The sequence below is a fragment of the Saccostrea cucullata genome, unplaced genomic scaffold, assembly GCF_032062105.1.
Source record: "Saccostrea cucullata isolate Sc308-1 unplaced genomic scaffold, CSIRO_AGI_Scuc_v1 ctg451, whole genome shotgun sequence".
NCBI lineage: Eukaryota > Metazoa > Mollusca > Bivalvia > Ostreida > Ostreidae > Saccostrea > Saccostrea cuccullata.
In genome coordinates, this window is record NW_026930321.1 from 322501 (window position 1) to 340666 (window position 18166).

General features: G+C 35.0%; 2 protein-coding genes across 2 annotated transcripts in view; one reads left to right on the top strand and one right to left on the bottom strand.

Annotated features, from left to right (window-relative positions):
* LOC134283740 (cadherin-87A-like) overlaps nt 1-18166 on the bottom strand; it is a 46348-nt gene that overhangs the window by 4224 nt on the left and 23958 nt on the right. Inside the window, exons 11-36 of the mRNA XM_062766219.1 lie at nt 17780-17892; nt 14384-14590; nt 13794-13949; nt 13348-13515; nt 13008-13081; nt 12680-12888; nt 12186-12387; nt 11866-11935; nt 11346-11603; nt 10867-10993; nt 10502-10644; nt 9640-9970; nt 9241-9398; nt 8797-8946; nt 8567-8689; nt 6195-6381; nt 5630-5850; nt 5201-5395; nt 4977-5087; nt 4265-4409; nt 3725-3973; nt 3031-3272; nt 2131-2219; nt 1676-1780; nt 1061-1208; nt 571-695 (exon numbers count right to left, since the gene is read on the bottom strand). Of these exons, the coding sequence (XP_062622203.1) occupies nt 571-695; nt 1061-1208; nt 1676-1780; nt 2131-2219; nt 3031-3272; nt 3725-3973; nt 4265-4409; nt 4977-5087; nt 5201-5395; nt 5630-5850; nt 6195-6381; nt 8567-8689; nt 8797-8946; nt 9241-9398; nt 9640-9970; nt 10502-10644; nt 10867-10993; nt 11346-11603; nt 11866-11935; nt 12186-12387; nt 12680-12888; nt 13008-13081; nt 13348-13515; nt 13794-13949; nt 14384-14590; nt 17780-17892 (4306 nt within the window). The remainder of the gene's footprint in view (nt 1-570; nt 696-1060; nt 1209-1675; nt 1781-2130; nt 2220-3030; nt 3273-3724; nt 3974-4264; nt 4410-4976; nt 5088-5200; nt 5396-5629; nt 5851-6194; nt 6382-8566; nt 8690-8796; nt 8947-9240; nt 9399-9639; nt 9971-10501; nt 10645-10866; nt 10994-11345; nt 11604-11865; nt 11936-12185; nt 12388-12679; nt 12889-13007; nt 13082-13347; nt 13516-13793; nt 13950-14383; nt 14591-17779; nt 17893-18166) is intronic.
* LOC134283726 (cadherin-23-like) overlaps nt 10894-18166 on the top strand; it is a 60726-nt gene continuing 53453 nt past the window's right edge. Inside the window, exon 1 of the mRNA XM_062766200.1 lies at nt 10894-11031. The gene's annotated coding sequence lies outside the window, so the exon portion shown is untranslated. The remainder of the gene's footprint in view (nt 11032-18166) is intronic.

The following is an 18166-nucleotide window of genomic DNA, read 5'->3' on the forward strand; positions in this document are numbered from 1 at the left end:
TTCATTAATGAATATTCATGAGTTTATTTGGAACATACCTAAGTTTGTCATAAGTTGAAAGAAAATGCTAAGTATTCCGAATAGGTGTCTGTTTTGCAGGGAATCGGTTTATTCACAGTGATTTTCAGGAAATCAGCAAAATATATCGATTTACTTTTATATAGTGAAAAATCAGTAGAGGTATAATAACAATGATTGACATCACTTATTTGTTTCTGATGAAGCAGCAGGCACACAGGAGGAAAAGAGAAGAGGAGGGGATGATTGCCATTACTTGTTTCTGATGAAGCAGCAGGCACACAGTAGGAAGAGAGAAGAGGAGGGGATGCAATGATTGACATCACTTACTTGTTTCTAATGAAGCAGCAGGCACACAGGAGGAAGAGAGAAGAGGAGGTGATGCAATGATTGACATCACTTACTTGTTTCTAATGAAGCAGCAGGCACACAGGAGGAAGAGAGAAGAGGAGGGGATGCAATGATTGACATCACTTACTTGTTTCTAATGAAGCAGCAGGCACACAGGAGAAAAAGAGAAGAGGAGGGGATGCAATGATTGACATCACTTACTTGTTTCTAATGAAGCAGCAGGCACACAGGAGGAAGAGGAGAGCGAGGATAATGAGGATGATGACCAGTATCATCACCACTAGGGTGGGTGTCCGGTCCAAATATTCCTTTTCTGCGTCACCTTGCTAAAAAACAAAGAGTAATAAAAAACTTTTAATGTGTTCGCTATGAATTTATTTTCCTTTTTACAGTGTTAAAATAGTTGTACATTACTGTCATGATAATTTTACTGAAAACACTGGGAAACAAGTATCTAAACTTTACTCCTATTTGTGAAAACAGGTAGAATTGCTGTCAGTGTATCCATGGTGAAATAGGACTTCTAAAATACTGTAAACTTTTTAGCTGTGCATTCTTTTTAGCGCCTTTTGCGGAAACAACTTCCGCTAATTCAAGTACAATGCTATATGTCATATACATGTAGATATAAATAGGAACATAAGTAAAATACAATACATGTACAGTAAGAATTATTTATAAATTGTCTTACTTCCATGCTTTCAATATATAACATTTCAAACTGGTCCCTGTTTGCATCTCTTTGTTGGTTGAGTAGATTGAGTAATGTTTCACCAGGGTAGATATAATACGCCATGTTATTACAGGCCTTACACACAGCGGAGATGTACACATCAGACCTATAAACACAGACAATTACCAAGTAACATTTTATCTGAAGTTTGTATTAAATATTTGCAAGTATTTTGGGAATTTTTGTTTTTTAATGATTTTTTTTTCTTTTTCAGGAGTTGATATCTCTGGTGAATATTTTAATCACAGCAATTCAAAATGGTGGTCCAAAGAAAAGAAGGTGAATATTGCATAAATTAATTATGTGAGAACTCAGCAGTAATTAATCCTTCACCTTAACTTATCCGCTGACCTACAAATGAAAACAATTTCACTCCCTGGATTCACAAAATCCGTATTTTAGTAGGGTTCATCCTTGTGAAAAATTGACCCCTGACGAGGATAACATTTTACCCAGTTTTTTTCAGAAAGCTTTAAGGGCATGCTTAACTAGAGTTTTGATTTTCTATGGCATTAATATTGCTATTTTATATGCAATTACATGTCTGATATAAATTAATTTACTTTCACATACCACAAGGACGTGGTCTCTCCATCATCTAGAACATGGTCGACAATCTTGGTTGAACATATATAATCAAATACAATTTTGCCATCTGCATTTGGCTTTTGTAGAGACCTAATAAAGAAATATATTTATAATGTATCATGTCTATATTCACATTGATTTCATATATCTAAGACAGATTCTCAATTTTTATTAACTATTAATCATTATAAAGTTCCTGAAAATGATCAATATATTAGATACTGCAGGCTTAAATGACCTCAAGGTATAAAAAAGAGGGGGACATTTAAAAAGTAGGAGATCTGGGCTTTCTCTAGTGTAAGAGAAATACCAAAATAACCAGGGGGATTACAATATACCATTATAAGAGGGGAAATTCCCCGGCCCCCTGTACTGCAGCAAGGCCTTGAGTAAGCAATTATAAGTAACATCCAAGCACACAGAAATGCTAGAAGACTTACTTTTTGATTTGTTCAAAGAACTGCCTGACTTCTGTAGCTGGCTGTTTCACTACTAATTTCACTTCTCTACTTGGTTCTGTTACAAAAACCTATCAAACAAAAATCACATTGTCTTGAATCTTGTACTTATTTGCTCAGCGTCCTATACTCCTACTTGCCATAATGATTCAATACATGTACATGACTGTGTTTTACTACTGGCATTTTTGTAATGCATATGGTATGATTTCCTCCACATACCATAATAAGCCTAGTGTACAAGGTAAGAAGAGGATGGCCTAAAATACTGTACAATATTAAACTTTTGAAAGTACTCTCTATGGAGACATCACTGATTTGCATGTCTATCTGATTTCATAAAAAAAGAAAAAAAATTGTCCAATGGACCATATTGCTCACCTGAGCACAATGGCTAGGAAAATTTCGAGATAAATTCAGTATTAAAAGATAAAATTTATAAGTAATTGCAAATAACACCCTCCCCCTTGATTTGGTCACACTTGAATTTGCTTGATGATTGTGTTTTATGCTGAGTCAGCAATATTTCAGCCATATTTCTGCACTTGAAACAATCCAATTTTTACTGCTTCTTGATTATCTCCCCTTGGAAGATATGTGGCCCTTTATTTGAACAATTTGAATTGCCTGTACCTCACCTTTGCCAAGCTTGGTTGAATTGGCCTAGTGATTCTGAAGAGGAAGATGAAATTGTAAAATCTTTATGGCAACAACAGCAGACAATGGACTAAATTTGATTAGAAAAGCATTTGAGTTGTTTACTCAGATAAGCCATTGAGGCTTAGGATTTCACAAGAGAGGCTCTAATATATTTCATGATGTTTTAAAATTCTTGCTACTATAGTAACCAATGGGTAAAATATGACTTTTAATACAACGTACCAGGGCAGTAGTATTGTGGTACAATGTTCCTTGGTCAGTAGCCCTAAGCTTCAAGTCAAAAGTTCTGCCTCCGTAGTTATTCATCAGAATGGCGTTATAGAGAACGCCTGTGACAGAGTCGATTCCGATGGCGTTGTCTGTGTTTCCGGACTGTATGGAATAAGTGACGGAGCCGACCGAGTCAGCATCCTTAGCCTCTACCTTCATTATGCTCTGACCCAGAGAGGAGCGGACTGAGATACCTGATTCAGAAAATGGAAAAAGATACTCAATTATACAGATACATTGGACATACAAGAATGTGGACAGTAGACTACAGTCTAATACATGTACAATGTTAATATGTCCTACAACTCAATTTAAGGCAATCTCTGGGATCATTAGAGCCTGCTAAAATTTCATATTCTAATCACTGTGTTACATTTGGGACATAATGCTTCTTCCTTACTGCTTCTACAACCATGCATGTTAAAAACTAAGGAATTGCTATGCTCTTTGCAGGATAAATAATACATGTATACCCCTGTAATGTGAAACATTGTGTCAAACATTTATATGCAATCAGTACCAAAGCAATAAACAAACCTATTTAAAATGTATCTTTAATGTGTACAGAATAAAAAAAGAGGGCTTGCTCAAACAAATCTTTATATACATAATTTATGATCAATAAAAGAAAAATCTAACTACTTACAGCCGTGATACAGATTTTGGGTAAAGTCGGGCCGTACATCATTGGCATTTTTGATCTGGATCCTCCACGTGGCTATACTTGGATCTAGGGCTCGTTTGCGTCTATTCCGGATAACCGTATAATCACTAATGTTGTTTGTGGCCTGGATATCCAGGTTGTACACACTTTGTACCTCCCTATCCAATGCTTTGACTAAGATTAATTCTCCAGTTTCTGGGACCATACGGAAATTACCCTTCTCATTTCCACCTGATGAACAGAAAAATATTCAGAGATTCTTAAACTAACAAAGGACAGCTTTACATTTGCTTAAATGTTGACAAATCTTTACAAGGTAATGGATTCCTAGATTTTTTTTCAGTAGATTGAAGATTCTATTACATGTTAAGCATTTTAGATTAGACAAATCAGTTTTCTTGGCTGAACAAATTATAGCTAAACCCTTCACAAAACAAAAATCATGGTGAAGTTCATATTCCAGACTTCAACTTTAAACTTTATATTTTGAATAAAATAGTTACAAACTGGAGAAATACTTACTGATGATATAATAATAGACTTTAGCATACTGAGCATCATCGATGTCCTTGGCTTCAAAACTACTTCCCTTTAGTCTTCCAAGGATGGAATTAATTGGTTTATTCTCATCTACATCTTCAAACTGTATTACTTTGGTCTCGCCATTCTAAAATTAAAATCAAAGCACTACATTATGATATCTGTATACTGTAGATTGTCAAATAATTACGATGGTTTTTATTTTGCTATGTTCACGATTTATCATTTTTCCGCAAAATTAATCCATCGTGAATGTTATGATTAGTTTTTAAAAGCGTTTTAATGTTTATACGAAATTTTGAAATTTATTTCTTGCAGCGTGAAATTAAAACCATCGAAATTGGTACTTTTTCAGATATCGTGTAATTTTAACACCGTGGAATTAAAACGACTTACAGTATTGGCTTTGAGACTTTAAGTTTTAACCAGTTAATACATCGATTGCATTTATTTGTGTGTAATATTTTTAAAATAACATTTTTTTCTTCTGATATATGCAGATAATAGACACTAAAGAACATAAAAAATAATTTGATTAAATAATACATAAATGAATCCCATTTCTATCATATATTCAAGATTTTTTAAAATCATCCCTTTTAAAATGAATCTTTTTTTAATGTACATGTTTCATTTTCTTGTTTTAGCTGTCAGAGTAAAACAGATAATAGTTTTGAGCAAACAGAAGACTTACAGAATTGGTTGGGAACTTGGGAACATTATCATTGACGTCCAGAATTCTGACTGACAAGTATCGAGTGGTCTCCAGATATGGGTCACCGCGGTCCCGTGCCACCAGGAGGAGCTGTAAACAATTCACATCAAATACGTAAAGTTGATTAAGTTGAATACTGCTACAAAACAAGTTCAAATGCAAATATCTTATACAAACTCATAAAAATGTTTTGTTTGCCTTACCAGGTAGCGATCTCTGGTTTCCCTGTCATAGACTTTTTCTGCCCTGATGACACCAGTGATAGAGTTGATGCGGAATTCATTAGTGGTGGTAGTATACACGCCATTTACGTAGAAACCATAGTCAATAATACCATTGTCATTACGATCAGCATCTTTTGCTTCCACATCATAAACCAACATTCCAAGATACTGCTCCTGTAGATCAAAAAATGACTTGATCAAGAAACTTCTAGAATCTCAGTTCCATGTCAAACCAATGGGGGGGGGAGGAGTTTATATGGCAAGTATTATATGTATTGCAATTAAAAAGTGTATATTACACCTAGTTGTATTGCCTTTTAAAATTTTGTTTATACTGGGACACAGCAATTGACCAAAACTACATTTTCCCCATAAGCCATTGAGATACTCTTGTTCTTTTTAACTTACCTCTAAAACATTGATTGTCATGTTATCCAGTGGTGGAATTGTCCATTCTGGTGGGGAGTTGGTGGCTTCCAGGACAATGATGGTCACTTTGGCAGTGCTGTTAAATGGTCCACTACCATTTTCATCACGTGCCATGACATAGAACACATATGTCCCTGAGTTCCTCAGCAAGCTTTTGTTTACACTGATTCTTCCATTTGATGGTTGAATTGCAAAGAAATCTGAAAAAAATAATAAGCACATGTACATGTTTCTGCTGCCTGTCAATTTATTCACTGGTTTCTCTAGGAAGTATATATTATCATAATTATGGAATATTGAAACAAATAACAGTATACTGTTTAAGAACCATCAACAGATTAATTTAACATTTTAAATACTTCAATCTTTTGAAATTCATAGACTGAAAATAGGCAAAAGTAATCAATACTGAGAAAATACTGTAAACATATTTATTTAGGCAATCATTGCATTTTGCACAAGTTAATTCATACACAAAACTAATACATGTACATATAAGAGGAAGAAAGCTTTAAATTTGGACTTCTGGGATTGAGTTACTTACTATCAGGGTCTCCTGAGTTGGGAACCTTAGAGAACAGTAAGCGGGCATTGTTACCGGCGTCTGCATCATTAGCGAACACCTGGAGGACGTGGGTAAAGATAGGAATGGTCTCTATAATCTGCTGGAGGTACTCGGGCTGGTTAAAAATAGGGGGGTTGTCATTCTCATCCTCCAGGGTAATGTAAACCTGTAAAACAATGTCAAAAAATGATGACTCACTCACCGGTGACATTCTTGTTCTTAAACATTTCTTTTAATTCACATAATAAACAAGTATATACTGACAAAACGTCAGAAATACTCAAGCTGTAGAAAGTCAAAATGGTATAAGATGAGGGCTATTGAGTTCAATCTTCTGTTGAATAAACTATACATTTGTATGTACATGAAGCAAAATTCATATATTGAATTTAATTCGAAGAAATATAATTAATCGTACTACTTTTTAAAGGTACTTGGACACAGATTTAAAGTTAATATTTTCTGTATAATATCACGAATTATATATCTTAAAAGTATTTCACACAAAAATTAATTAAAAATCTTTTTTCATTTACAAGTTAAAGAACTTCAAAGTTTTTGGCGGGTTTGATTGACACATCCTTGCACTTTCACAAATTTTAACTTTATTCTTAACCCTTCGGAAAAGTGGCAATCTTTTTGTGCATTAATGAGAAATATTAAAACTTTAATCCAGAAAAAACAATTTTATTCAGAGTAGAAATGTTACAAAGCAAAATTCCTTCACAAGTACCGTATTTCCGAACTAAGTCTTGTGTGCAAATCGATCACACTCGTGTTATGTACACAGTTTTTGTAAACAGGGCAAGAGCTCTGTTATTGTTGATTGTTTACGATTAACCGGGTGCGTTCAAACGACAAAGTCTGCTCACCACAAATGCACGGACTGAGAATATATTGTGTGTTTGTTTTGCTTTCGAATATGTCTACTCTGATTTTTCTGGATTATAGTATTAATAATTTCCATTTATACACAACAAGATTGCCACTTTTCCTAAGTATTAAGAGTAAACTTAAAATTTGTGAAAGTGCTAGGAAGTGTCAATGAAACCCGCCAAAAAATTTGAAGGTTTAATAACTTTCAAACGAAATAAGATTTTTTATTAATTTTTGTGTGAAATGCTATTAAAATATATAAGTCGTAATATTATACAGATAAAATTACTTTCAAATCTGTGTCCAAGTACCTTAAGATGAATTTACGTGACACATTTTCAGGAATACTTTAAATAGCATAGTAACGTTGCCGTTCTTAATTTAATGAAATATTTTTTTACGTCTAATACACATTTAGTATACTTCAAACTATATACGATTTTTGTATTTTTTGCTTAATGACGTTCATCACATTCAATATATACATCAATCTAAATAGCTTGCTACAAGCTTGTAGAAAAGCTTTTCAAAGTGGAAGCCCCCCACCCCCCTTCCAGGCTCCAAGAAATCCATGTGATTACGGGTTCATCCATCGTTGCAAACCACGTCCAAAATGTCGATCCTCTCCTACTCCGGACCGTGGCTTAAGACGATGGGGTTCATCTAGCTGAGCGGCATGTCCAATACATATTCCGCACGAATCCAAAAAAGTTATATAGGTTCCGTTACCAAAACTTAGGATAATACGAGAATTTAACATTTGATTTGTGCTATTATTTTACTTTCACTCAAAGTGTACATCATTTGCAGGCCCATGAAAAGCAATTTCAGTTGGTGGTACATCCATACATTTTCTGTCCATGCATTGTAGAATTGTTAACGATGGGGTATAACCTGCGTCACCTTTCAGAGTATGCAGTGGACTCGTCCAAGATGCTTTGTCAACGACTAAAAAAACTTACCTGAGATTCATACGCAAAGAAAAGCGCGAAATCTCTGTATAGAAACTGTTGCGGCTGCGGAGCTTTACTCATTGTTCATTCGCCATAGAATAGAATCCGATATTTAACACTTAATATCTTTGAATATACAGACGTTTTCAAGATAAGCTTCATTTTTGTTTCTAGAAATATTTTTATCTACAAAAATTATATATTTTTGTGTTTTTAAACTGAGTAAATCGATGACCTAGCATCGTTTTAGATAACTCAAGCCCCTCTAGAGCTTGAGTAAAAATACCATGTAAAATGTTCCCGTAATTTTAGTCTGATTCAAATTTTGGTGCATTTAGCACAATTATTAATTAATATGCAGGATACTAATTTTATCTCAATTAAATTAATACATGTTTAGTCTATGAGTACAAGTACTAAATATTTCTATTATAAGTTACTAATCAATAAATGGTGTCATCATTCATAGCATTTTGAAACTAATCTTAACAAAGATATCAAAGGGAGTGAACTCTAGTTTACCGTGACAGTGGAGAATCTACGAACAACAGGATACAGGGGACTGTCAGAGGCTGTGACCTGAATACTAATGTCGCCCAGTTCTTCACGGTCAAGTTTGGCCCCTGGTGCTACCTTTATCTCCCCCTGTACAAGGTAAATAAGAACAAGTTAATACATATAAATCTGTACTCTGTGGTTAAAAAGGGCCTCATTTAACTTAAATAAGTATCAGTCATTTGAAATTAACGTACTGAGACACTGTCGATGGTAAACCTTGTTTCCTGTGGATCGAGGGAATATCGCACTACCCCATAATCCCCCTTATCCTTATCCACAGCTCGTACATTTGTCACAAATCTACCTCCTTGTGAATTCTCTGGTATTCTGACTGGGTAAGCTCCCTGTAATGAAAAACAACACTCTGTACAACTTGTACAATCAATTAGAAAGTAGTGGTAGAAAATGAAGTTCTTTTAAAAGCATCAAATTGCTTGTATGACACCAAATATAGAATAACAATATAGAAAAACAAAAATCTTAATCAGTTTTTGCAAATTTTATATACCGGTAAATCTCAAAGTGCAAGTGTCTTTGAAGCTTTGATGTACACTGGTATATAACTTACAACACCGCAAGACTTAGTGTACAAATTACATGTCCTTTTCATGTAAAAGAATGGCATATTCTGAGGTTACCTTATCAAATATTGGTGAATTATCGTTGATGTTGTTGATGGTGACATATACAGTAGCCGTATTGTCCAGGCGGGGGGTACCACTGTCCCATACCTGGGCCGTGAAGGAGGACGATTCCACCAACTCAAAATCTATACGACTACTAATGCTTACCACACCTACAAATTACATATCATCTCACAGTTTATAAACCTTCAAAATTAAAGAAATAGAAACAGAATACAAACATTTAATTTTTCTTTCTTTTCAAGTTATCATTTGAAGGTAATGGGTAATATAGAGTACCTCTCTGACCCTATTTAAAATCAATACTAAAAAAAAAAAATCACTTACGAGCTTAAGAATACAAATCATTAAAGTAACTATAATTAAATTAATTTTTGAAAATGATCACTTTACCAGTCTGGTAACCAATGGCAAAGAATCCATTTGGATTATCAATAATCTGGTACTCTGCAATTGGATCGTCCTGATCTGTGGCCAGTAAGGCCATCACAAACGTTCCTATAGGTTGTTCTTCATCGATCGTTACATTTCTGTAGGGTAAGAACTCCGGTCGTTGATCGTTGTACTCCAGGATGTTGATGATAAGTTGTCCTGTTCCTGTTTGTCGTGGACTCGCGGTTATGTCGACAACATTGACGGTCAGGGTCACCACAGAGGCACGATCTCGGTCTAGCTTACTCTTTGTTTTCACATCCCCTGTCTGCTGTTCTATAGAGAACAGTTGCTGTATAAAGAGATGGGTAAATTTAGTAAACATACACACATGTATGCATGCTAAAGAAGGAACTTCAGATTAAATTTATAAATATGAGTTGACATCAGACCTCTAAAACCTAACTTCAAATTATAACATCATATCAGGTGAATGCTTCATGTGTACATAATAAGGGGATACAGTAGCTTACCATGACATTAACTGTAAGTCACTTTTAAATTGCAAAAACTTTATTTTCAATTAATTACATGCGTCTTTCTTCTCATGAAAATTTCATTATTTTGAGTACACAGTGTATATTTGTATTATCAAAGATAATTTCCTAGTAAAATATTCCTCTTAAGAACCTAATTATCATTAAAACTTAACTAAAGATACATAATATGCAACAATAACCAAAACTTAAACATGTAATAACAAATATCTGTGAAAATTGTGTAAAATTAGAGACCTACAGTACTAAACATGTATTTCCAGTCTGCTTACCATGGTATTCATGTATACTTTCAGAGATATTCCAGAATTTTATTCTTTGCTTACCGTGATATCATAAAGGTTTCTGTCTACTAAGACTCCATCTGGTGTGATAGCAGTTATAGGTTCCACGATGAAAAAGTTCAGCTGGGACTGGTCATCTGGATCTGTGGCCAGCATCTTGTGGACACTGAATCCAATGGGGACATCTAGAACAAAGTTCTCTCTATGATCAATCAATTTTATAACAGCTTGTCATAAAAATACAGATAAAGAGCAACATTTTAGGAAAAACAATATTAGCAATTTGAATATCATGTAAGATTATTCCATCCTCCTTAGTATTGAATGAATTTTAAGCAATTGAGAAGCAATCATTAGCATAGTGACATCCTTTATTTTTGAAAAGAAGGGAGATAATATGTAGTTACTTTCATAGACATCTGCTCTTTGTGTAGAAGGAGTGAAGTATGGATCCTTATTGTTTGTGTCAAGGATGTCTATAGTCACATAACAGGTGCCCGTCTGCTGAGGACGACCTCTGTCTCTTGCCTTCACCTGCAGAAAAAGGTCAAAGGGTAAAAAATGACCTACTAGTAAGTGTTTCCATTATAAGAAGGTCCTGTTCTTAAACCAAAAAGATTTTCAAAAAACAATATGATGAAAATAGGGACACCATATTGGATTTTGTACTCAAATAAATTATATGTACTAGCTCTTCCTATGTTAGATGCTACACTAGCTACACATTCAAGACTGTAAGTTTACATAGAGGCTATGTAGCAGCTGTGCTTATAAATGCAACCAAGGTATTTATAAACAGAAAAAAAAGAAAATTCCAAGGCAAAGGCTCAGGGAATTTAACAGGAAATTTACTTGTCAAAAAACATGCATATATACACGTACTTACCGTCATATTATATAAGCGGGTCAAATCGTAATCAAAGGTGGCGTCTGGTGAGGTGGTGATAACACCCGACGTCCCATTGATGACAAATTTACCGCTGGCCCCCACTTCAATGCTGTAATCAATGATTCCAGCCCCCGTCGTAGGAGAATCCCTGTCATTGGCTTTCACTGTCAGTACATAAAAGTTCCCTAATGTTGTTTCACTGATCACTTCTCTGTAATTGCTTGCTTCAAATATTGGAGCATTATCATTTATATCCTGTAAGAAAAGAACAATTTTGATAAAGCTTGTAATGTATTCCAATACAATAAAACTATCTCTCAGTGGCAACTATTATCATTTTCAATATAGTCATTCAATACATCAATAAACCTTATTTAAATATTATAAGAGTAATAAACATGCCTTATCATTGAATACATTTTGTGTTTAGTTCAATTTCACATTGATAGAAAAATATGACTGAAAATACTATGGAAATGCCTATGTAAACCTCTGGCATATCACTACACATACTTACAATGACATAAATCCGCACATTTGCAGTCGGGTTGAATTTTCCATCAGTGGCTTGCACAGTGATGATAAAGCTGAAAGGGAAAATAAGACCCTAAATCTGATTTCGCCACCAGAAACTTGTCTTTTAACTGTATGACTTCTTCACATTTACTGCACTGAATTTGACAAAAAATTTCTTGAAACTGTACGTTCACTTTGAGATCCAACCCTAATTTTAGATCACATTTAGTACAAGTACATTTGATACAAGTAAAATACAGAATGAGTTGGATTAGCTGATACTAGTACATGCCCCCCTTCCCAGCACTCAAGGTTACTTACAATCCTTGGTTTGATGGTGTATCACTGTAATAAATGGGTCGTTTAGCGGTGACTTTACCACTATTCCGATCAATCTGCCATAGGTTAGTAGTGTCAGAAATCACAGAATACGTGACTGCGCTGTTAGAATCAGGATCATTGGCTGTTACTATGACAACTGGGCTAGGCTCTGTCTTGCTCTCTTCAATGTAACTGGTGTATTCTGTAGATAAAATAAGAACATTCTCTTAATATATGTATTAACTGAACAAAATTAAGTGAATTCTTCCTGTTTGTATTAGTTAACTTTATCCAAAACAAAGTTTTGGTCCACCTGTATTTTTTCTGGAATAAAGGTACAATTACATTTACATCAATCTTTGTTTTTCATCAAAATCATAGATTGATGAGTGTACCTTTGTGTATGTTAGGCTACAAAGTCTGCAGGTTATTTGAAATTGCACTTTTTATGATAAAACTCTTTCAATTTAAGTGATTATTCATACAAATCCAACCTGCGGTTGTGAATTCTGGGGCATTGTCGTTGACGTCCAGAATGTTGATGATGAGGTTGATTGTAACAGCTTGTCCAGATCCTTCCTCGTCTCGAGCTGTCACAGTCAGATCATAACGTCGCTTCTTCTCGTAGTCGATACAATTTCCGTCACCTGGAGTGGGACAATTTTCCACAAATACAACTCCAGAAGAGGGATCAATTCGAAACCTGAAGTCAAACAATTGAAAGGCAATATTACAATTAAACAATAAACTGACCATTAGAATTAATAAATTCAACCTTTTATTTGGACTTTATGTTAATTTGCCCTTGATCTAAATTCTTACAGATTTGTGCCATCACCAATCAGGCCAAACCGAATGCCGCTAGTCCCCCGAATGCCTGAATCAGGATCTGTAGCCTGAAAAAGTCAAACAATGTCGTACCATATTGTCTTGTGGCAAAACACCATATAATGTACCTTAAAATCAATCAGCAGAATGTATAAGTTATATTTTTAGACTGTTTGAAAATCAATTTCATTGGTGGCACTTACAGAAGAGAGAAAATTCCTGTATACATTTTAAAGAGGCTTATATAGGGGAGATAATTCATGTACTTTGGAGATAGTTATAAAGGGGTGACAATACCAGAATTTTGATAAAACTTATAAAGGGGAGAGAATACCTGTATTTTGGTGACACTGGTACCCCCTGGGGCCGTCTCCAGAATACTCTCAGTGTAGCTGGCTTGATTGAATTGTGGCAGATTGTCGTTGACATCTAGAATGTTGACGGTAACTGTGGCTGTTCCTGACTGCTTGGGTGTTTCGTTTTGAGTCTCAATGGCAATCACCTAATTTCACAAAGATTACCATATACATTAAAACATACCAGGTCCTATAAGGAACACATTTACAATAGCAAATACACATTTTTTCCTTGAAATAGTTAAAAAGAATTAACAAGTTTTAGTCATCAAAAGTATAAAGCTCTCTGAAACTTGAAAATGTGGAAAAATTTAAACAGTCCATTCAACACAAGACAGAGCTAGCTGCAGAGGCTACAAAATGTGATTAGACGTAAGTTTTAACTTTCACTCCATTTATATTCTAGTGGACCCCCTCCACTCACCCTCATGGTGTAAACTCTTGGTCCCCTTTCGTAATCTATGAGGGAGGTGTTCTTGACCAGAATAATGGCCGGTGTGCTTCCTTGTCCTGTAGCTGGGGAGACTTCAAACTCAGCAGTGTACTGGTCCAAAGTCAGAGTGTATACACCGTTAGGTCCCTGTCAAATAAAATCACACATATAACAGGACATCATGTTTTAATAAAGAACAGAAACTGACAATTAAATATCACTACACAAAAGAAAGGCTAAAAGATGAAGACATTAAAAAGCTAATATGCTCCAGAATGTGGTAAGATCTTAAGAGGTGAGCGTACATTTTTTTTAGGGAGATTTTTACCCTACAGCCAAAGCAGCATTTAAATTCAGAATGTTCTACCTATCCCCAGTATTTATTATCATGTGTCTTGAATATTGGTTCATCATCACAATAGGAAAAAGTTAGCCATTAATGAACACCACATTAAGCAGGAAAGCAGAATCTATTGCTTAAAGAATGTTATGTTGTAATCTAATACAACTTTGAAGAGCTTTGAATCTAATATTTGTTCATTTTTTCTAGAATCAAGGGAGAGAATTAGAGAAAAACTTACCACATCCAAATCAGTCACACTCAGACTCAGATTGGGGAGGGGGGTCTTGTTTGGGGTATCCTCAGGAATGGACACTTGGTAGTTGACAGGGTCAAAGGTCGGTGCCTGGTCGTTGATATCATATATGTTGATACGAACTGAAGTTCTAGCCGTTGTCTGAGCATCATTTCCTAGCACCAGTGGATTTAAACTGATGACTTCACGTGCCTAAAAATATTTTGATGTGGCCATCTTTAAAACAGAGGTAATCAGAGATTACAAAGCTCACCTCAACGAATGTTGTCTTTATGTAAGGCAAAGTCACACAATTACCCGGCCAACAAAGAGTGCACAGCAGATTCAGCATCCGAAGCAAGCCTGGTAGTGTACATTCTTAGATGTATCATCCATGCAAGTTTGGTCACATAGGGCTTATAGTTACTTGGAATGAGATCACCTCACCTACACCAAAAACTGCACCAAAAATGTTAACCTGCTCCAGAAACATTAACCTGGTCATTCCTTTGCTGAAACTGCAGCATCTGAAACTTTACTGGTACAATGAAACACACTAGAAGCATCTTCCATGCATGTCTAATCAATATAGGATACAGAAGTACTGAAAAAGAAAACTGCTCCAAAAAACTCAACCTTAACCTGGGACGCCGACGCCGAGGGTATTACATAAGCTCTCCCAACTTCACTGAGGTGAGCTAAAAATTGTTTGGTTGCCCTCTCCCGACCTACTGATTAAAAATGGCCTGACTCAAAACTTATTACTGTGGAATCATTTTTATTTGTGGGGGGCAATGTTCGTGGGTATCAAAAAAAATTTTTGGTTTGTGGGGACGTAATTTTGTTCATAACAAGTTCGTTTTTTCCTAATTCAAGTTTTAATAAATAACAAAAAAATGTTTGTATATACTTTCGATGGGATGTAATTAAAATTCATGTGTCAAGGTTACCCACGAAAACCAAGAAAACCCACGAACAATGATGATTCCACAATATTACATTCCAGGACAAGAAGTTTTTTAGTACTTTTATCCTGAGTCAGAAGAGGGCAAGCAAACATTATTTTAAAGTAGGTCTATTAAAGATATGTCTGTACATGACTGCCAATATAATTAACATAAAGTATGAGGCCTATTCTATAACAAGAGGCCCACGGGCCTTATAGGTCACCTGAGTATCGTGTAACAACTTTCAAACAATTAAAATTGGTTCATAATTATAAACTTAAATTAGCATGATTACTCTATTTACTTAATACCCAGATGTAGATCAGAGTAACAAAGAGAAAATGCACTTCCACTTTATAACCAGTTATGCACCTCACCCCAAAGGAACCACTAACCCTGGGGCCACATATTTCAAAATTTTGCAAATTTTATCATAAAATGATTGATCAATACTAAAGAGCAGATTTCGAAGCATTAATTTATTTTCAGACTATTGTAACCCCCCCCCCCCTAGACCCAGGGGGCATAAAAAATAACCATTTTGCTAGATGCACCTTTCTTCATCATAAATATATATACTTGGATCATTGCCATAAAACCCAGGAGCAAAGGAAAAGATTTTCAAAGAATTAATGCACTTTCACTATATAATCAATAGAGCCCCACCCTAATACCAGAACCCCTGATCCTAGGGCATTAAAATTCACAATTTTGGAAGTGGCACTCTTGCTCATCATAACTATGTACTTACTGTAAATCACTTTTTATGCGCGAGAACTTTATTTTCGCGTAATTACGCGAGACAGTGTGCTCGCAAAAATTTAAATCTCGTGTATAATAGTATTCCTTAGGATTATATATAAGGCAATAACCACAATTCTTGAAAATTTTGTCTCGCTAATCAACAGTCAATGCCTTTTTCATGAAAATAAGGTGTCGCGAAAACTTAGTGATCTACAGTAGTTAGTTTATTTAATACCCAGAAGCAGAGAAGAAGATTTTCAAAGAATAATGCATTTTCACTATATAATCAATTGAGCCCAGCCCTAACATCAGAACCCCTGACCCTGGGGCCAAAAACTTCACAATTTTATCAGAACTATGTGCTTAGTTAGTTTATTTAGTACCCAAAAGCAGAGAAGATTTTCAAAGAATAAATGCATTTTCAATATATGATCAATACAGCCCCGCCCTAACACCAGAACCCCTGGCCTTTGGGCCATAAAATTCACAATTTTGGAAGAAGCACTCTTTCTCATCATAACTATGTACTTAGTTAGTTTATTCAATACCCAGGAATAGAGAAGAAGATTTTCAAAGAATTAATGCATTTTCACTATATGATCAATAGAGCCCCGCCCTAACACCAGAACCCCTGACCCTGGGGCCATAAAATTCACAATTTTGAAAGAGGCATTCTTGCTCAACATAACTATATACTTAATTAGTTTATTTAATACCCAGAAGCAGAGAAGAAGATTTTCAAAGAAATAATGCATTTTCACTATATAATCTATATAGCCCCGCCCAAGCACAAGAACCCCTGACCCTGGGGCCATGAATTTCACAATTTTGGTTGAGGACTCAATGCTCATTACATTCATGCCAACAGTTTGCCTGCTTGATGTCCAGGAGTAAAGAAGAGGATTTTTAAAGATTGCAATAATTTTGGTGGTTTTGGCCCCACCTCAGGCCCCAGGGGGGCAGGGACCATAAAATTCACAATTTTTGTTCCCCTTCACCAATAGATGCTGTATACAAAATTTGGTTGAAATTGGTTCAGTGGTTAATGTTAAGACAAGACGGATGACGACTGACAAAAACGGATAGCAATAGGTCACCTGAGTTACTCAGGTGACCTAAAAAGTGACTTCCACCCAAAAACAAAATTTTTCTTGAATAATGTCCAAACTGAAGTATATTATGGTAAAAAAACAGCAAAATAATACTAAATGAAGTTTGATATCTTTGAGGGAAACCTAAATGCATCATTTAAAGACAATTTTTCAGTTTTTTATGCTAAATCGATTGAAGCTGGTTAATTATTTACACAAAGGTGTATTCTATTACAGTAGAACACGCTTATCACGAAGTGCCACAGACAGATGATTTTGCTTTCTTATAAGAAAACGTTGTTTCATCCTTCAAGTTAAAAATATACTGTAAAATCACATATTTTCATGGGAGCAAATTTTCGGTTTTAGGAAAAAATATTGGATTTGAGACTAGATTTTGTGGTTGGAGAATATTAAGTAGAAATTCATATGAAATTTTAAATTTTGTGGTGGTCATAAATTCCTGGATCTCTTCATGTCTTAAAAACAAAGAAAATTAATCCCCACATGAAAATAAAGATTTCACTGTCAAATAAAGTCATGGGGAATGAAAATTACTTCGCTGTAAGCATCAATTCATTATAAGCATGTTTGCTATAATGGTGTTCTACTGTACTTACAATGATGCCCAAATCTTCATGGCCCTTGGCAAAGGCTGGGCTTTCACGGTCCAAAGGGATTCTATTAGTTATGTTTCCAGTCACAGGATCAATAATAAATTTGTCTCCAGTTGCTGCAAGAAAATATCTATATATTACATTGTTGGCTTATGAACATGTAAGGCTTGATAATGGATATTTATCACATTTTTATGCTTTCAAAACATCTTCTATCCACACTCCTTATTATGAAGTATGTAAAGTCAGCCATAATAAAATTCACTGTAATTTCATTTTTACAGATTCGTATATTTTTCCCACACTGCCAAGCCAATTTTGATCTTCAGAAGTTCACTTGCTTGGTTAAAAAATAAATTTATTTGAAGTTTTCAGAAACTGTCTTGTAAA